The sequence below is a fragment of the Mixophyes fleayi genome, chromosome 1 (genome assembly GCF_038048845.1).
Source record: "Mixophyes fleayi isolate aMixFle1 chromosome 1, aMixFle1.hap1, whole genome shotgun sequence".
In the NCBI taxonomy this organism is placed as follows: domain Eukaryota; kingdom Metazoa; phylum Chordata; class Amphibia; order Anura; family Limnodynastidae; genus Mixophyes; species Mixophyes fleayi.
This window is the reverse complement of record NC_134402.1, coordinates 384,341,705-384,358,592: the sequence shown is the minus strand read 5'-3', so window position 1 is coordinate 384,358,592 and position 16,888 is coordinate 384,341,705. Positions and strand designations below refer to the sequence as shown.

Sequence of the window (16,888 nt, the reverse complement as noted above, 5' to 3'; positions counted from 1 at the left end):
ATTTTAAGTAAACACTTAAAAATCAAACACATTATAGATAGGATCTGTTTGGCAATAAATGTTTTTTTTAGAGAAATGAATATAATAAAGATTACATAATTTTTACATTTTGCCTATATTAGTGGATTAGGAGTGCTTTTGTTTTTAAACATTCCGATCTATATTAGTTAATTGGCATCAAGCTAATATTTAAGAGCACCCCCGCTTTCCACCCAAAAAACAAAAATTGATAAGATAGTACAGATGGCACTATATGAAAAATTAATTGGTGGATTTTTGGTTATAGAGGTCAATATATTTCTGGTGCAGATAAATTCAATAATACATTAAAACCAAACTGACCCCAGTCAACAGCTCCTTATCACCTCTCTCTCCACTCCCAGAGCATGGCCTTCCAATACAGAGTGGCAGGACCTGGTGTTACAGACACATTTATATATGAACACACCTCTAAGCTTATACTGAAAAATCAACAACAAACAAATCTAACAAGATAGATTCCCAGTATTGTCTGTGTGTAGAGTATCTGGAGATGAGGCTTGAGATGTTGGAAGGGTTTTTTTGTGCTGAGAGCTTTGTAGGTGATGGGATGTAATCTGAATAGGACACCCATGTGGAAGTAGCAGAGAGACAGTTGGCCACACAAGATAGAGTTCAGTATCTTTTACTTGTTGCTTATAAATATCTCTATATCGTTTTCTATAGAATTCTGTCTTTCATTTTTTCTGTATCTGCTGTGTAGATACAATTAAATACAATGTACACACGTCGTAGCTTATCTGTCCTCATACGCAAAGGCAATAAACCAATCTGCAGAGAAGATAGATTCCCATTATTGTTTGTGCAGAGCTGGAATAGGAGGAAACTAAAATATCCATGTATTAAGGTGTGAGATACATGTAAAAGATTGAGAACCCCAATGTAGATGGCGTATTATGGTTATAATCTGAATGTGAATGCATGTAATGTCCTATAGTGTATTGTGGTCAATTTGAATGCAGGTGGATGGTGAATTGTGGATATCTGAATGTGAGGACTGGTAAAGAAACTGTGTGTAGTGTCTTGTGGGCCATCTACCTCTGAATGAAGGTGGTGTATTGTGAAGGTGGTGTATTGTATGTAGTGATGTGGATATGTTTATCTGAATGCAGTTGGATGGTGTATTCATGTGTGGTGTGTACAGATGTAAGTAATTGAAGCTCCATCCGCTTACATGTTTTGAGGAACACGACCAGCGGGGTAAACAAGTTAGTGGAGCGTGCCATGCCTGAGAGGCTCTCCCCCTGCCTGCTATCCCCTGCTTCTCCACCAGCACCCTCTCCCCTCACACTGAACTTTTGAACTTTGGATGTGATGTCATGACGCCCGACATTTGCAGTGTGGATTGCCCAGAGAGAAGCCACAAGAAGAAGACAGAAGAGAAGAAAACAGAAGAGAAGAAAGAAAGCAAAAGAAAGGTAAGTAAAGAGGAGCAAAAGCAGCATGGAGGGCACAGTGTAAATTGGGAGACTGGTGAATGGGAGCAAAAGCAGCATGGAGGGCACAGTGTAAATTGGGGGACCGGTGTAGGAGAGCAAAAGCAGCATGGAGGGCACAGTGTAAATTGGGGGACCGGTGAAGGAGAGCAAAAGCAGCATGGAGGGCACAGTGTAAATTGGGGGACCGGTGAAGGAGAGCAAAAGCAGCATGGAGGGCACAGTGTAAATTGGGGGACCGGTGTAGGAGAGCAAAAGCAGCATGGAGGGCACAGTGTAAATTGGGGGACCGGTGAAGGAGAGCAAAAGCAGCATGGAGGGCACAGTGTAAAGTATCGGTAAAAAAGATTAAACTTTATTTTTGTTTTTTCCTAATAATAAACTTTGCGAAAATAAATACAATGATCCGTATAATGAGCCCATTTCCCAGAGAAATCTGAACCTGTCTGGGAGATGTTCTTGGCCCGGGGACAGGACATATTTATGCCAGTCTGCACCTGGAGAGACGGGAAGGGGAGGGGCACTCTAACAATAAGTAAAGGCATGTTACACACATGCGGCTCTTCCAGACCTGCAGACACACACATATACTCCTGTTAGGAGGCTTATCTGTTATTGTGTAGGGTAGGTGCAAATACTTCCTGATGATGATGCGGAGGTGGACACATCTTGAGATGCATCTGCATATGGGTGGAAATATGCAATTTTCAGTGCTCTTTATAAAGAGTAATTTACTTACAGTCTGATACCAGCTCTAAATCTGCCCTATGTGTTTTTAGTTTAACTTAATATGACAAATTGTACCATAAAGGTTTCGAATATGGAAATAAAAAAAAGAAATTCACTATTTAAATAAATTGAATCTGTTTATTTTAGGTTGACTGCTAAACCCAATGAACAGGTTCCTTTCCTATGAAAATATTTTTTTATATTTGCATGAAAAAGTGTCTGGAATGTGTCAAAACTAAACATTTCTTCATATATCAGAATCTAAATTGAAACAGTAGATATGGCATAAGCATGCTTTCAGCCAGCTAACAGTAGTGCAAACATACCAAGTATATTCAGTGCTGTCTTGATATATAAACTTTTACATAGCATTATGTGAATGTTATGCTGCTGGTTGTTCTAGACATCAGGTGAAAGCACACAGAGATATATTTACTAAACTGCGGGTTTGACAAAGTGGAGATTTTGCCTATAGCAACCAATCATATTCTAGCTGTCATTTTGTAGAGTGCACTAAATACATGACAGCTAGAATATGATTGGTTGCTATAGGCAACATCTCCACTTTTTCAAACCCACAGTTTAGTAAATCTAGCCCTGAGGATTAGAATTATTGCATTTATTATAAATGGGGTAGTGCACTCCGTACTGTAAATGATATGGATATTAGAGAAGTCAGTTCTGTGTCCATATAAAAGCACAAGTCTGTAGGCTACAGTATGGGGACCGTTACTCTTCATAAGATACAAGTTTTCATATTGAACACTTAAGTGATGACTTCACAACTTACTAACTATAAGCTACGAATTCAGAACTCACTGTTTGTACATGTATTATTTACTGATATTTATTTAATAATGTACTCCCTACTATAAATCATGAGAATATTGGAAGTTACGGGGGAGTTTTGTGACCTACTCAGCAGTTGCTGTCACTTGTGCTTCTGCTAGGGCCACCCAATAAATGAAGGGGGTGCAGCCTGTACTGAGAAATAGGAAGTTGCAGCCATGACCAGTGCAAGGGAAGGACTTCAAAAAGGTAAGTACAGTACACTCCATCTTTACAGATATCACTGGATCCATTGATGTGTGCTATATATAGATTAACATCATTTGTGTATTTTAATAGTATTCTGAATTGCTCAGCATATTATTAGGTACTCTGTACAGGCTAGATGTAATAACACAGTAAATCTCCAGGCGATTAGTAAGGGTTCATGTGAAGTGACATATTCTGCCTAGATTGTACCTGAAGTGCAATGGGTTTATTGTTGCAATTAACAAAAGCAGATTAAATCAAAACTATAACCAATGATAAAACTATGTTGAACAATAAGAACATATGTCAAACTAGATAATAAAATTATATTAGCCTTAATTAACTGAGATCAGATGTTATGTTGTCATCTTCATTTTACATATTTAAGGATGTGGTCTGTTCTTTCTGTGGTTTATTTATGATTTAAATCCACAAGAATCTCATTTCAGTTTGTGTTTCTGTTCTTGAAATACAAGTTATAAGGAACAGACGGTCCAAAACTTCCCTCTCGCTGGCTCAGGTTTATATCTTCTTCTTCCTCTTTGTGTTGGTGACTTGCTCCTTCTGTATCTTGTTCTCTGTGTAGAATATCTTGTTTGTCCTTGCTACATGTCTTCTTCAATATATTTGGATGTTCCTCAGACTCATAATGAATGTTCTGTCTATATATTCCCAGAGTGTTGCATCTGTCATCTTCCTCCTCCTGGGAAGAACTGCCCTTCACACTCTCCCCATCTGAATGACAAGAAGTTTCTTTAACTCTTCTCTGTCTGGATAGGTCAAATGGTTCTTTCTGCTCCACACTGCAAAGGACAATCGAGTGGGAGAGGTCTGTCCTTGCCCTGCCCAAAGCTAGAAAAATAATTAAAATTTGTTAATGCAGAGTATTACTCTGGCTTTTGCTGTGTTATAAAACCATTTTTTATATTCCCTCAAATATTTATTCGACTGAGCTGCCACAAAAGAAGATGTTACTTACTAAACCTCCACAACTCCAACAAGATTGCATTTTGTGAAATAATTTTTATCTACAGCAAACAAAAATCTCATATCTGGTATATTTAACTGACAGGGTCATGCCCTATATGTTTCATTTCATACTGTTAGACAAAGGAGGGAAAATCCACAGCTAATTGGTATGCGATTAAGAGGACAATTTCTGTTAGCAGCCCTGTGCATAGCAGCTGCACCACCTGTGCACTTATTGTTGTTACACCCTTGATTATCAGACATCATGAATATTTAAATTTTCGGATTATCATGTAGCCCCTATCGTAAATAAATGTTTGCAAAAATATATCTTCCCTGCACTTTCTCCCCAATTGTACACAGATACTATACACAAATGTGTGTTTTACGACCGGAGGTTGCTGAAATATAGAGCTGTGAGAATATTGACTTCAGGATATGTCATTTATACGACAGCATTTGAATCAATACAATTGGGCTGCCTCTGTAGCACTTCACACGCTGAGCAGAAACTTCAATTCTATACCGATGAGCTCTAAAAGGATAAAAACAGTTCTTCTGTACATTTGTCTGCATAGACTGCATCATACTCTCAGTAGCCAGTGGGTTAGCATTGATTAAAAAAGCCGCCATATAAACGGAACACTCAGAAGACATTACTCATGGGGAGGATTCAATTGGCCGCGTCAACGCGTGCCGTGCTCTATTACCGATAGTACGGTAATTTTAACGTGGATTTCTGCTCGTGACTCTCAGAACTGCGAGCAAAAATCAGCGCTGAAATTATCGCACTAACGGTAGTAAAGCGCACTATTACCATAGTAATGATAATAGTCGCATTACTTTCACAAGTAACACGGCCAATTGAATTCCCCCCTAGGAATGAAGAGGCATTAGGGAAAATGGAACATACAAAATACCAGTTTCTGAAGAGCTTCCTGTCTTTAAGTGGTGCTATGCTATTCTAAAGAGACTGTAGGGTAGGCAGTTTTAGGAGTTGTATATACAATAAAAACTATAGTAGTTTACCTTCAGTCACTGCATAAACCATTATTGTTATTAGGGGTATACTAGCGTCATTTAATGCACCTGATGTACACCTCAAAAGGCTTTAGTTTTGCACAGATGTTCGTAGATGGTTTTCCCAGTCCAGTTCAAGGCGCATACCCACATACAGGGTACACACACCAGGAGGGGTAAAACAAATGATCGATGATCTAGGTAGACTAGAGGAATGGTCAAGAGAGTGGCAACTACAGTTTAATGCCAGAAAATGCACAATCATGCACTTGGGTCTCAAAAACCCAAAGGCTAAATATAATATTAATGGCACTATAATGGAAACTACTGAAGAGGAAAGGGATCAAGGAGTCACTATTTCAGGTGACTTAAAGGCAGGTAAGCAATGCAACCAAGCAATGAGGAAGGCAAGTCAGATGCTTGGTTGCATAGGGAGAGGAATCAGTACAGAAAGGAAGTAGTAATAATGCCACTGTATAGGTCATTGGTGCGGCCTCATCTAGAATACTGTGTTCAGTTCAGGAGGCCATATCTCCAGAAGAATATAAATACATTAGAGACTGTACAAAGAAAGGCAGCTAAAATGGTGCATGGCCTACAGCACAAAACTTACCCGGAAAGACTAAAAGAACTTAATATGTATAGTTTGGAGCAGAGAAGGTAAAGGGGGGGGGGGGGACATGATAGAAACTTTCAAATATATCAAGGGTTTAAATAAGGTACAGGAAGGAAACATTCTTCAAAAGGAAGAGAAGTATTAGAACATGAGGACATGCACTGACACTGGAGGGAAATAGGTTCAAAGGAAATGTGAGGAAAATCTACTTTAAAGAAAGGGTAGTGGATAAGTGGAATACCCTCCCATCAGATGTGGTAGAAGCTAATACAGTAGAGCAGTTTAAACATGCTTGGGATAGATATAAGGATATCCTTATAAAGAATAAGGGATCAAATAAGGTTTAAGGTTACCATAGGTTAATAAAACAATGGGCAGACTAAATGGGCCAAGCGGTTCTTATCTGCCGTCAGTAGAGGGGCCATATGATTATATACCAGTCAGTAGAGATGACCATATGGTTATGTACCAGTCAGTAGAGGTGCTATATAATTATATACCAGTCATTAGAGAGGACCTTATGGTTATATACCAGTCAGTAGAAGTGCCCATGTGATTAGACACCAGTTATAGAGGTGACATATGACTATATGTTATGAATCCCAGTGCATTCACGAAGAACAACGGAAGTGTAAGGCAAAGTGTCTTTATTCAGGTAAATATATTAACAAAGATAACTAAAATCCACGGATAACAGGTTCCAAAAGAGACTGTATAGTAAAATGGCAGGAACAAGTATAATAAGTTTACCCCAGTCCAGAAGGCACAAGGCTGTCCAGGAAAGCAGACAGAGTCCAAGGATAAAGCAGTGATCAGACAAACAAATCCAAATAGCCAGGCAGAGATCAAGCAAATTAGCAAGGTCCAGAAGTCTGTCCAAAAGGTCAGGGCAACAGGCAAAACAGCATGGTCCAATGTACAGGCAAATGATTCGGGGTCTCAGGCAAGCAGGCAAGGTCCAAGGTACAGGCAGGGGTCATACACAGAAGTTCAGTCCAGCAGGTATATACCAAATAGCACAGGAGCAGGTTAGCAGCAGCCAGGAACAAACAGGATGAACTGCTCAGAGCACAGCTAGAGGCAGGTACTTAAAGCAGTGCAACAGGTGCAGTTCTAATCAGGCATAATGCAAGGAGATTAACTCCTTCAGGCACGTAGAAGAGTTCAGGAACAGAACAGCAGCACCTCTGGTGGTATGAGGCACTGCTGCTAGGTACAAACAACAGACAGAGTTGTAACACTATATACTAGTCAGTAGAGATGCCTATGTGATTAGACACCAGTCAGTAGAGATGCCCATGTGATTATATACCAGTCAGTAGAGGTGCCCATGTAATTTTATGCCAGCCAGCCCAGCATAGTGTCATACAATTATATACTGTCCAGCAGAGGGTCCATACAATTATATTTCAACACAGCAAAGTGACTATATAATATTAAATCTAGCTCACTGTCTCAGTGGTCCACAGGATTGGCTTGTGCAGGGACTCAGGGTGAGAGCATAATGAATAAAACCAGATGCAGCCTTTGATGGCTGACCTGGTACCAAATCAGGGGAACACTGAATCAGTTACTGTAGGGACATAAAGGATATTGTATTTAAAAATAATAAATAAGGTGGGAGTAAATATTTTCAGTGCTGACAAAGGATTTGGATGAATTCAAATCAATGGGAAATGGCTGAATTCAGCTACAGCACCAAACCAAATGCAGGATTTGGTAGATTCCTCATTTCTATGATAATTCTGATTTCTATACGCACTAAATAGTAGAGCACACTGCAAATAGTCATTTCAGGGTAATAAATTACATGAAGACTGATGTTTTTGGCCCGAATCACAGGTTAAGAGCCCACAGTTTTGACTGTAACCGAGGGCCGGATTTACCGCTATGCAACCTAGGCACCTGCCTAGGGCCTAGCGGCTCTCGGGGGCCCATCTGGGGGGGACATGAGCAATTTAAAAACAAAATAATAATAATAATAAAAAAATCGCCCCCTCCCCCGACTGGCGACACAACCCCCTCCCCCCCTGCGACTCGTGCGTGGAGGGGGGGTGCCGCGAGTCGGGGGAGGGTACCGCAAGTTGGGGGAGGGGCCACACGGGGCTAGTGTGGTGGCTGGTCTCCTCCCTCCCTCCTCTGTGTGACCTGCTCTGTGTCACATGGGACGTGCACCACATGACAGGTGCCATCCCATGTGTGAAGGGGATGAAGACTCCAGTCCACAGCTCCTAGATGGAAAAAAGGTAAGTTGGGGGAGGGGTAGGGTAGTATATTAATAGTGTGTGTATTATGTGTGTGTGTGAGGGGCCACTGTGTCCGTGTATTATGTGTGAGGGGCCGCTGTGTGCATGTATTATGTGTGTGTGTGTGTGAGGGGCTGCTGTGTGTGTGAAGGGGGGGGGGCCAAACTGATATCTTGCCTAGGGCCCCATGAGGTGTAAATCCGGCTCTGATTGTAACTGATCTTTTTTCTTTGTTTATGTTTTTATTTAATTATATTTAAATCCATAGTCAGATATAGGGTAGTCTTAAGCTCAGTACACACTACAGAAAAATTCTCCCGATTTGACCAACGACTCAAACTCCCGATCAGCATGGCGATTCAAGTGTACACACTATACTCGTTTTACAAGATTTACCTTCAGATCTGTGCTCTTCATCTGTCATAACCATCTGCTGAAAAGATGGTGACTCTGTAAACTCTGTGGAGATCTACCTACAATGCTGGTCGTGAGTGTACACACTGCAGAATTTGCCCGACATCGTTACATCGTTTAAAGAAATTTTTAGTTATAAAATCAAATGAAACAATACGATGTGCTTTGGTATGATAAAACACAATCGTAGGAGTGTACACACTAATGCAATATTGGACCTAACAGTTGTATATCGTGTTATTGGCATTGTAATCGGGTGAAAAACTTGTATTGTGTTCCTAGATTTAAACCATTAGCTGAGATCAATGCACCAATACCAATGCAAACACAAACACAGGATAATAACTGCTATGCATTATTACCTCGAGAGTGGTATCTTCTTTCAGTGACACCATGTTTAACCTTCATATGCCGGGTAAGGTTTCCTTTCAATGTAAATTTGCTGGGGCAGTACAGACACTTGAAGGGCTTGCTGTCTGAATGGAGGTGCATGTGGCCCATTAAATTGTGCATACGATTAAATGCCTTCCCACATAGCTGTTAAAACATTAAAGGAATACATAAAAGCTCTGTTGATATATATGTATCTATACCCTACATTTATATATCTATATTAATAAAAGCAATATATTAATAAATATATTAATAAAATACAAATTTTATAGGCCCTACATGCAAATTCTTGCTAATCTAGTTCCAAACATAAGAAACAACGAATTTGACAGCAAATAAGACCCACTCGGGTTACCTAGTCTATTAATGTTTTATACCTGAGAACCTGAGGTTCAGAACCTATTTGCTCAGACCCCACTACACAGGAGAAGCAGAGTGACTAGTGGAGCCCCTACATCTAATCATATGATGCAGCTCCCAACCCTTGATAGGCTGGGGTCACAGTGCTGCGGTGACAAGATCATCGCAGTTCCATAATTCTAGTACAAATGAAAGTGAATTGAATCACAGTATATACATACATATATATATATATATATGTGTGTATATATATATATATATATATATATATATATATATATATATATATATATATATATATATATATATTCTTGCACAACTAGGCAATGAAGAAATGTGTGTTAATGTGTTTCTTACGTGTCTGTTTTTTTTATTAAACAAGTTGCTAACTTTATTTTATAGGGGTAGCGGGGTATACCTGATAATTATTGGTGCATCGATAAGTAGTTGATATAAATATGGCTCACACTTGTATGTGACATTATGCCTTTGTGAAGAATTTAAAGGCTACTATTGTCAAACCATTAAATATTTTTTAATTGGCTACAAGATGTCCTTAATTCAAGTAAAGCAAGAGTCAGAATTGATAAATAAGGAATCCAAGTTAAATATGACCACTTGCAAAAACTAAATACAGATCTGCCTTTGAATCAGGGACAAAGCCCTATGTAGCACAAAATGGAAAACAAAACAATTACAAAAAGTCACAAACCTGCAAAAGAATGTTCTAATGATAAGCCAGAATACACTGAGTACAAATGTTCAGCCCAGCATTGTTGTTCAATTCATTTTTCACATTCAATATGAAGATCTAAGCAATGCAAACCTGCAGCCTGCAGAGAGCTACAAAGGCCTATGCTGAGCTGTCTTCCCTTATAAGAAGGGTGTTCATTTCCTTAAGAGAGGCAGAGAGAGAAAAGCAGAATGAGAATGACTGTAAACTGTCCAAAAGGACCGTGAGAAAACAGGAAGACTTGAGAAGTACAAGAGAAAGCAAGATGAAATCTATTTGCAAGCTATTCCCATGGGGAGTGTGAACCATTGTTAAGAAGGCAGTTTGGTCTGTTATATCCTTCCTTCTCTTGAGGAGGAGCTGTATGCCAAAATGCTGCTATCTGGTCATTGCCTTAATCATGCTGAATATGGGCCAAATAAATAAAAAAGTTGAAGTTGCCAAGATCCCCTTGAGTTCTATGTTGGCAGGGGGTACGTCAAAGCCAAAACACAATTCATTTGTTCTCCTTCCATTGTTTAAGATGAAAGCAGCACACACAGAGTCAGACAAGTGTTAAGATGTCACCAGAGGAGTAATGCGGGAATTGGAGCCAGTTTATGTGCCTTCCCTTACCATTAGTAATATTGACTACACACAGGTAACAGCAGGCAGTGGTGGTGTAATGCACAAGTCTACTTATGAGAAGTAGCAAACATAATTTCAATTTCAATTTGCAAGCATTCATAATAGTGTATTTTATACTGCATGTGACATAGAATGCCTAATTCATATACATATGTGCTATTTACTCTATAAGGTAGTAATGGGCAATCTGATAGCTTTGAAAACCTTCAAAAGGGCCCTACATTGCCCTTAATCTCAGTAATAAGGTAAAACAATACATTTATGCAAAGACACCTATCTGTAATAACATATCAACAGGAACTTTAAACAAATGTTACACGCTATAACAAACAAATCTTACAAAAAAGCAGGAAGGAGCTGGGGGCCACAGGTGAAGGCTTGGAGGGTCGGATGCAGCCTTGTTGCCAATCACTGCTCTAACGTGTGCGTACATGCGAATGTACACAAACTATAAGCCCACACTCTCAGACACAGGGGTAGAGTTACTAAAGCTAAAAAAGAAAACTGGAGGTGTTGCCCATAGCAACCAGTTCGATTCTAGCTATTCCTTTCTAGATTGTACTAGATAATTAAAAGCCAGAATCTGGTTTCTATGGGTAACACCTCCACTTTTCCTTTTTACAGGTTTTAAAAGATTCAATCTCTCAGTGTAACCATATTTAACTTACCTGACCAGCACGCACAGACCTTCCTGTTTCCACAGCTGGATCACAGTTTCTAGCCCCAGTGTTTTGGGTGCATGTGATGCCAGTACGTGATTATGTTATGTGTCAGTCTCTTGTAACTGGCACATGATTATGACATATCACATTGCATTACTCCTCTATAAGGTATCTGTTCTCAGTACTGATCATGGAATTAGTACTGAGGACTCCTTTGCTGTGGTTACACTGTTTCTGAACTTTGACCTACTTCACAGCACTGTTTTTTCCAACCCTTGACATCAATTAGTGACCTCAACCATTCTGTTCTTCCCAATTCTGACTTCAGATTATGTCCTCAAATATTCTACCTTCTCCAGTTCCAGACCTCAACTAGTCTGTTTGTCTATTCTTCTGTCTGGATGTACTTTCTACATCATCACACTGGCCACAGTTTCCAGGTACACATCATTTATTTTAGTCCTTCTCTGTGTCTGGTGGTCTCCAACACTCAGCAGGCCACTGATTGCTGGCCTTCCCAATTAGGATCCTTGACAGATCACAGCTGGGCTCAGCATGCTTGAAAAAAATAAAAAACCCAATTTACCAATGACGCAAACTACTGCTTGTACAGTGTACAAGCCGACCGACGTGAATGAATATAATTTTTTTGCTGAGGGATACTGATTTACTTTGGAGTGATGACTGCAAGAGGCTGCTAGAGGGTACATGCTGCCATTTACCTTGTACCTTCTGAATGTCTTATGGCGTTGTGCCATCATAATAAAGCCTTATTTTGAATATATTCTGGTCTGCCCGAGTGAGTTGAATTCCACGGAGGGTAAACACCATCCCAGCTAAGGGTGGTTTCCTCACACGGATATATTCATATGCATTTTTGGTGCAAATGTGTATCTTATGCAAAACAAATTGATGTACGTCCAAACATTATGAGCATATAGTGTTCATGATAGGTTCTCTTGCAGTTCCATGGGTGTAACTCTATGATATTCTACTGTTTTACACCATTTTGCCTGCCTTGTGATTTGGTGCTTTGCAGTCTGACATGTAGCTGTCCTTGTCTGATCTAGTGCTTGCTCTCACGTGTACCTGACCTTGGCTTGTACCTGACCCTGACTGTGGATTGCATATTTGTTCTTCTCTGCTTGTCATATATTATAAGCTGTCTATTGTTTGATTCCCTACCTTCCTTATCGATAATCACCTTTGACTCATGCATAAGATCTGAGGGTCACTGAGTACCAGTCATCACACAGAGCTTTAAGGGAAACGGAGCTGCTGTAGGTGAAGAGTATGCTTGCCTGGTTACTAGTTTTAATTCAGAATGGGCCCAAAAAGGAGTAAAAGGCAGCTCTTATTTTCTTTATGGAGGTGGACATATTAAGGGGTTGTCCAAAAGTGGACACACCTTTTAAGGAAAAACAAATGAAATTGAAAGTATAAAATAGCACACTGTGAAGGGGTCACTAAAGTATCTCAAATTGTAATTCTAATGGTTCAATAAGACATACAATAAACAGTTGTGTATCCACAAATGTTCTCACCTTGCACTTGAACGGTTTCATATCAGAATGGACAATCATGTGTGCCTTGAGAGTCTGCTTTTGAACAAAGCTTTTGAAGCACAAATGGCACTGATAGGCTCGGATGTTTGTGTGGATCAGGATGTGCCTCTTCATGTTGGCCAGTAGAGTGAATTCTCGACCACAGATTCTACACTTGTGTTCTTTTACACCCTTAATGCATAAAAAAAGAAATAAGAATATAATATTTTTTCATGCAATTAGTTATATACAAGCATGCATTTGATTGGAGGGGCCTGTCCCATCCTTCACTTTTATTGGACCCGGAGGCTGAGAACAGGCAGAAGATGCTATCCAGCCACTCCGATTGTGTTTAAAACATAATCAGAGGGCAGCCAGGCAAGATCCTCGGACTGCCTCTCTGCCGTCAGGCAGACATATTTAGTGTGCTGCTAGTGGGTTAATAGTCCCATCCCCCCTTTCCCCTCCACCCCTGTATCCACCACTGATTGGACATTGGACACAGGCTTTACAGTGAGTTTTCCCAGGGGCTGGTGGCTGGTGTTTTTTTTTTAAATTTCTGTTTGATTTTTAACATGGGACAGCCTGGGCTTATCAAATTCCATTGTGGTGGCTTGCTAATTATTACATGTATTTCAGATTAAGCTGACCCTAACCCCTTCCATTCTTACAGGTTGGCCCATTGTAGTGGAGGGATGAGGGGTACACTGACATGCAGTTGAAGCAGGTAGCTCAGGCAGGTAAGTAGCTATATGGACATGTAAACCATTCTCAGGTGTTTATTGTGTGTGTGTGTGTGTCACTCCCATGGTGGAGGGGTGGAGGAAGCCAGTGTAAAGTGTAGCCTGAGCATAGGCTGGGTATGTTACTGTCCACAGGTCTCTGAATTATATGGCAGTCACTTGGATGCTCTCTGTATTGTATACGGATCACTAGTATGCTCACTGTATTCTTTGGTGGTAGCTAGGATGCCCACTGTATTGCACGGCAATCACTACAATGCACTCTGTATTGCACGGCAGTCACTAGGATGCACTCTGTATTGCATGGCGGCCACTAGGATGCACTCTGTTTAGTATATAAGTCTCTGGAATAATCTCTGTATTGTAGTCATGTGCAAAAGTTTTGAGAATGACACAAATATTATTATTCACAAAGCCTGCTGCCTCAGTTTTTATGATGGCAATTTGCATATACTACAGAATGTAATGAAGAGTGCAAAAGACCAAAAATGAAAAAAAAGAAGTGTATATTAGGGCACTCCGGGGTGTAATAAAGTTTAAAATATGTCCAAATTTTTATTGGTTTACATTAAAAATAGATAAATCCTCCTGGTTGTATTTTAGAATGTAGCGAAATATTGATTAAAAAACAAATAACAAAGTTGTGTGTGTGTGTAATGTATACAGACAATGATTGAAATTGCAGTTTTACTCTGCACATATTCCACTGTCTCATAATTATTCTATAATAAACAGACCCAATATATTTCAATATCATTGACTCCACAGATTAAATAAATAGAATTTCCCATATGGGGTAATAAAATGATTCCCCACTAAAACACTTATGGCTCTAAATATAAATGCTCTGCCTTCCAGCTGATAGCAATAAATAGTCCAGAAAATGCCAGAAGCGTCCATAGAATAGCAAAATTATACTTAGGTTGTGGTTATAAAAATCCACTAATGGTATATATAATCAGTAGCCAGTTAATTATTAATCATAGACAGCAAAAAAAATCCTATGATAGGGAAGTGATTTGCTAGTTGCCTATAAAGAAATCTGAACTATGGCACTGTGCTCAATCAGGCAAGAAATTTAAATGAATGAAGACTATCCAAGTACTATCATAGGAAAGTGTATTGCTGACTAGCTGAATGATAATCTAAGCTTGGGCACTATTCTAGAGACAAATGAGTCGATTTCTCAAGGCAAAAAATCCCTAAAATAGACGTCGCGGCTGAGCTAAGTTCATTGCGTATCGGAGCTTGTACATTGTACAAGCTGTTTCTGTGGCGTAATTTTTTTCATTTTTTTATCCATTTTATCCAAGCATGGAATACAAATATGGGGCCCCGCCTAGGCTGAAGATAAGAAGACTGCCATCAACAAGGGGGCCCTCCTGGCCAGAAGAACTGAAGATTACTACAAGCATGGACTTTTGGAATACAAATTTATTTATGGACTTTACAAGCAGGGATTTTGGAATTACACATTCATTTGGACATGGTTTTCATGCATTTTCGGATTAAAATCTGCTGACGAAAAAAGAAGAATTCAGATTGGTGAGTATATTGGGGCTTTCTTATTTTTAATAAATTTATGTTCTCCAGAACCCCCCCCCCCCCCGCTAAAAAAGTGCCATACATATCGGCACTGTACTATACAGCAGCCGCGGCGCTGTCTAAGAAGCGTTCGTGGCGGTGCTGTATTGTATACAGCACCGCCGCGGACGCTCCTTTGACAGCGCCGCGGCTGCTGTATAGTACAGTGCAGCCAAAACGGAGCTGCAGCAGCTCTCTAGCGTTTTTGTTTTTTTCGGGGGTGGAAGAAACCCCCCCTGAAAAATCCTCCGTGCGCCCCTGATGAGGGTGTGTATTGTATTTATTGGGGTTTTATTATTTTTATTAAAATGTGGTTGTAAACAGGGTGTTGTGGTTTTGTAAACATTTTGTTTTGTGGTACTACATGTCTCAGCCAGCCATGGGTGTCAGAGCATGTTGGCACTTGTGGTTCTCCAAGTGCCAGCATGTCCTGGCTGCCATGGGTATGCTGGTGCTTGTAGTTATACATCAGGGCCGGATTTACCGCTAGGCAACCTAGGCACCTGCCTAGGACCTAGCGGCTCTCGGGGGGCACAGCTGGGGGGGACAGGAGCAATTTTTTTTTAAAAAAAAAAAATCGGCCCCTCCCCCGACTCGCGGGGGGGGGGGTATGGGGGGCGGGTGCCGCAAATCGGGTCCCGGCAGCCTCTTCTCCTTTCAGTGTCTCAGTTATAGAGAGAGAGGAGGAGAGGCTGCCGGGACCCGACGAGCGATCCCGTGACTTTTTTTTTTTTTTTTTTTATCTGTTTGGACTGACCGAGGAGGAGCAGCGCGGCGGAGAAGAAAGGCAATAGAAAGGTAAGTAAAACAACGGAGGGACAGAGGTGGTGATGGTGAAGGGGCACAGAAGTGGTGATGGTGATGGGCACAGAGGTGGTGATGGGCACAGAGGTGGTGATGGTGAAGGGCACAGAGGTGGTGATGGTGATTGGCACAGAAGTGGTGATGGTGATTGGCACAGAAGTGGTGATGGTGAAGGGCACAGAGGTGGTGATGGTGAAGGGGCACAGAATTGGTGATAGTGATTGGCACAGAGGTGGTGATGGTGAAGGGGCACAGAATTGGTGATGGTGATTGGCACAGAGGTGGTGATGGGCACAGAGGTGGTGATGGTGAAGGGCACAGAGGTGGTGATGGTGAAGAGGAACAGAGGTGGTGATGGTGATTGGCACAGAAGTGGTGATGGTGAAGGGCACAGAGGTGGTGATGGTGAAGGGCACAGAGGTGGTGATGGTGAAGGGGCACAGAATTGGTGATAGTGATTGGCACAGAGGTGGTGATGGTGAAGGGCACAGAGGTGGTGATGGGCACAGAGGTGGTGATGGTGAAGGGGCACAGAATTGGTGATGGTGATTGGCACAGAGGTGGTGATGGTGATTGGCACAGAGGTGGTGATGGTGAAGAGGCACAGAGGTGGTGATGGGCACAGAGGTGGTGATGGTGAAGGGCACAAAGGTGGTGATGGTGAAGAGGCACAGAGGTGGTGATGGTGATGGGCACAGAAGTGGTGATGGTGAAGAGCACAGAGGTGGTGATGGTGATTGGCACAGAGGTGGTGATGGTGATTGGCACAGAAGTGGTGATGGTGATTGGCACAGAAGTGGTGATGGTGAAGGGGCACAGAATTGGTGATAGTGATTGGCACAGAGGTGGTGATGGCGAAGGGCACAGAGGTGGTGATGGTGAAGGGGCACAGAATTGGTGATGGTGATTGGCACAGAGGTGGTGATGGGCA

At 41.1% G+C, this 16,888-nt stretch overlaps 1 protein-coding gene across 2 annotated transcripts in view; it reads right to left on the bottom strand.

The window, feature by feature from the left end:
* Positions 1 to 2,529: 2,529 nt before the first annotated feature.
* Positions 2,530 to 16,888, bottom strand: part of ZNF366 (zinc finger protein 366) — a 30,739-nt gene continuing 16,380 nt past the window's right edge. For both annotated transcript variants that reach the window (XM_075179972.1, XM_075179980.1), the window contains exons 3-5: positions 12,827 to 13,018; positions 8,870 to 9,044; positions 2,530 to 4,094 (exon numbers count right to left, since the gene is read on the bottom strand). In XM_075179972.1, the coding sequence (XP_075036073.1) occupies positions 3,688 to 4,094; positions 8,870 to 9,044; positions 12,827 to 13,018 (774 nt within the window). In that variant the 3' untranslated portion in view covers positions 2,530 to 3,687. The remainder of the gene's footprint in view (positions 4,095 to 8,869; positions 9,045 to 12,826; positions 13,019 to 16,888) is intronic.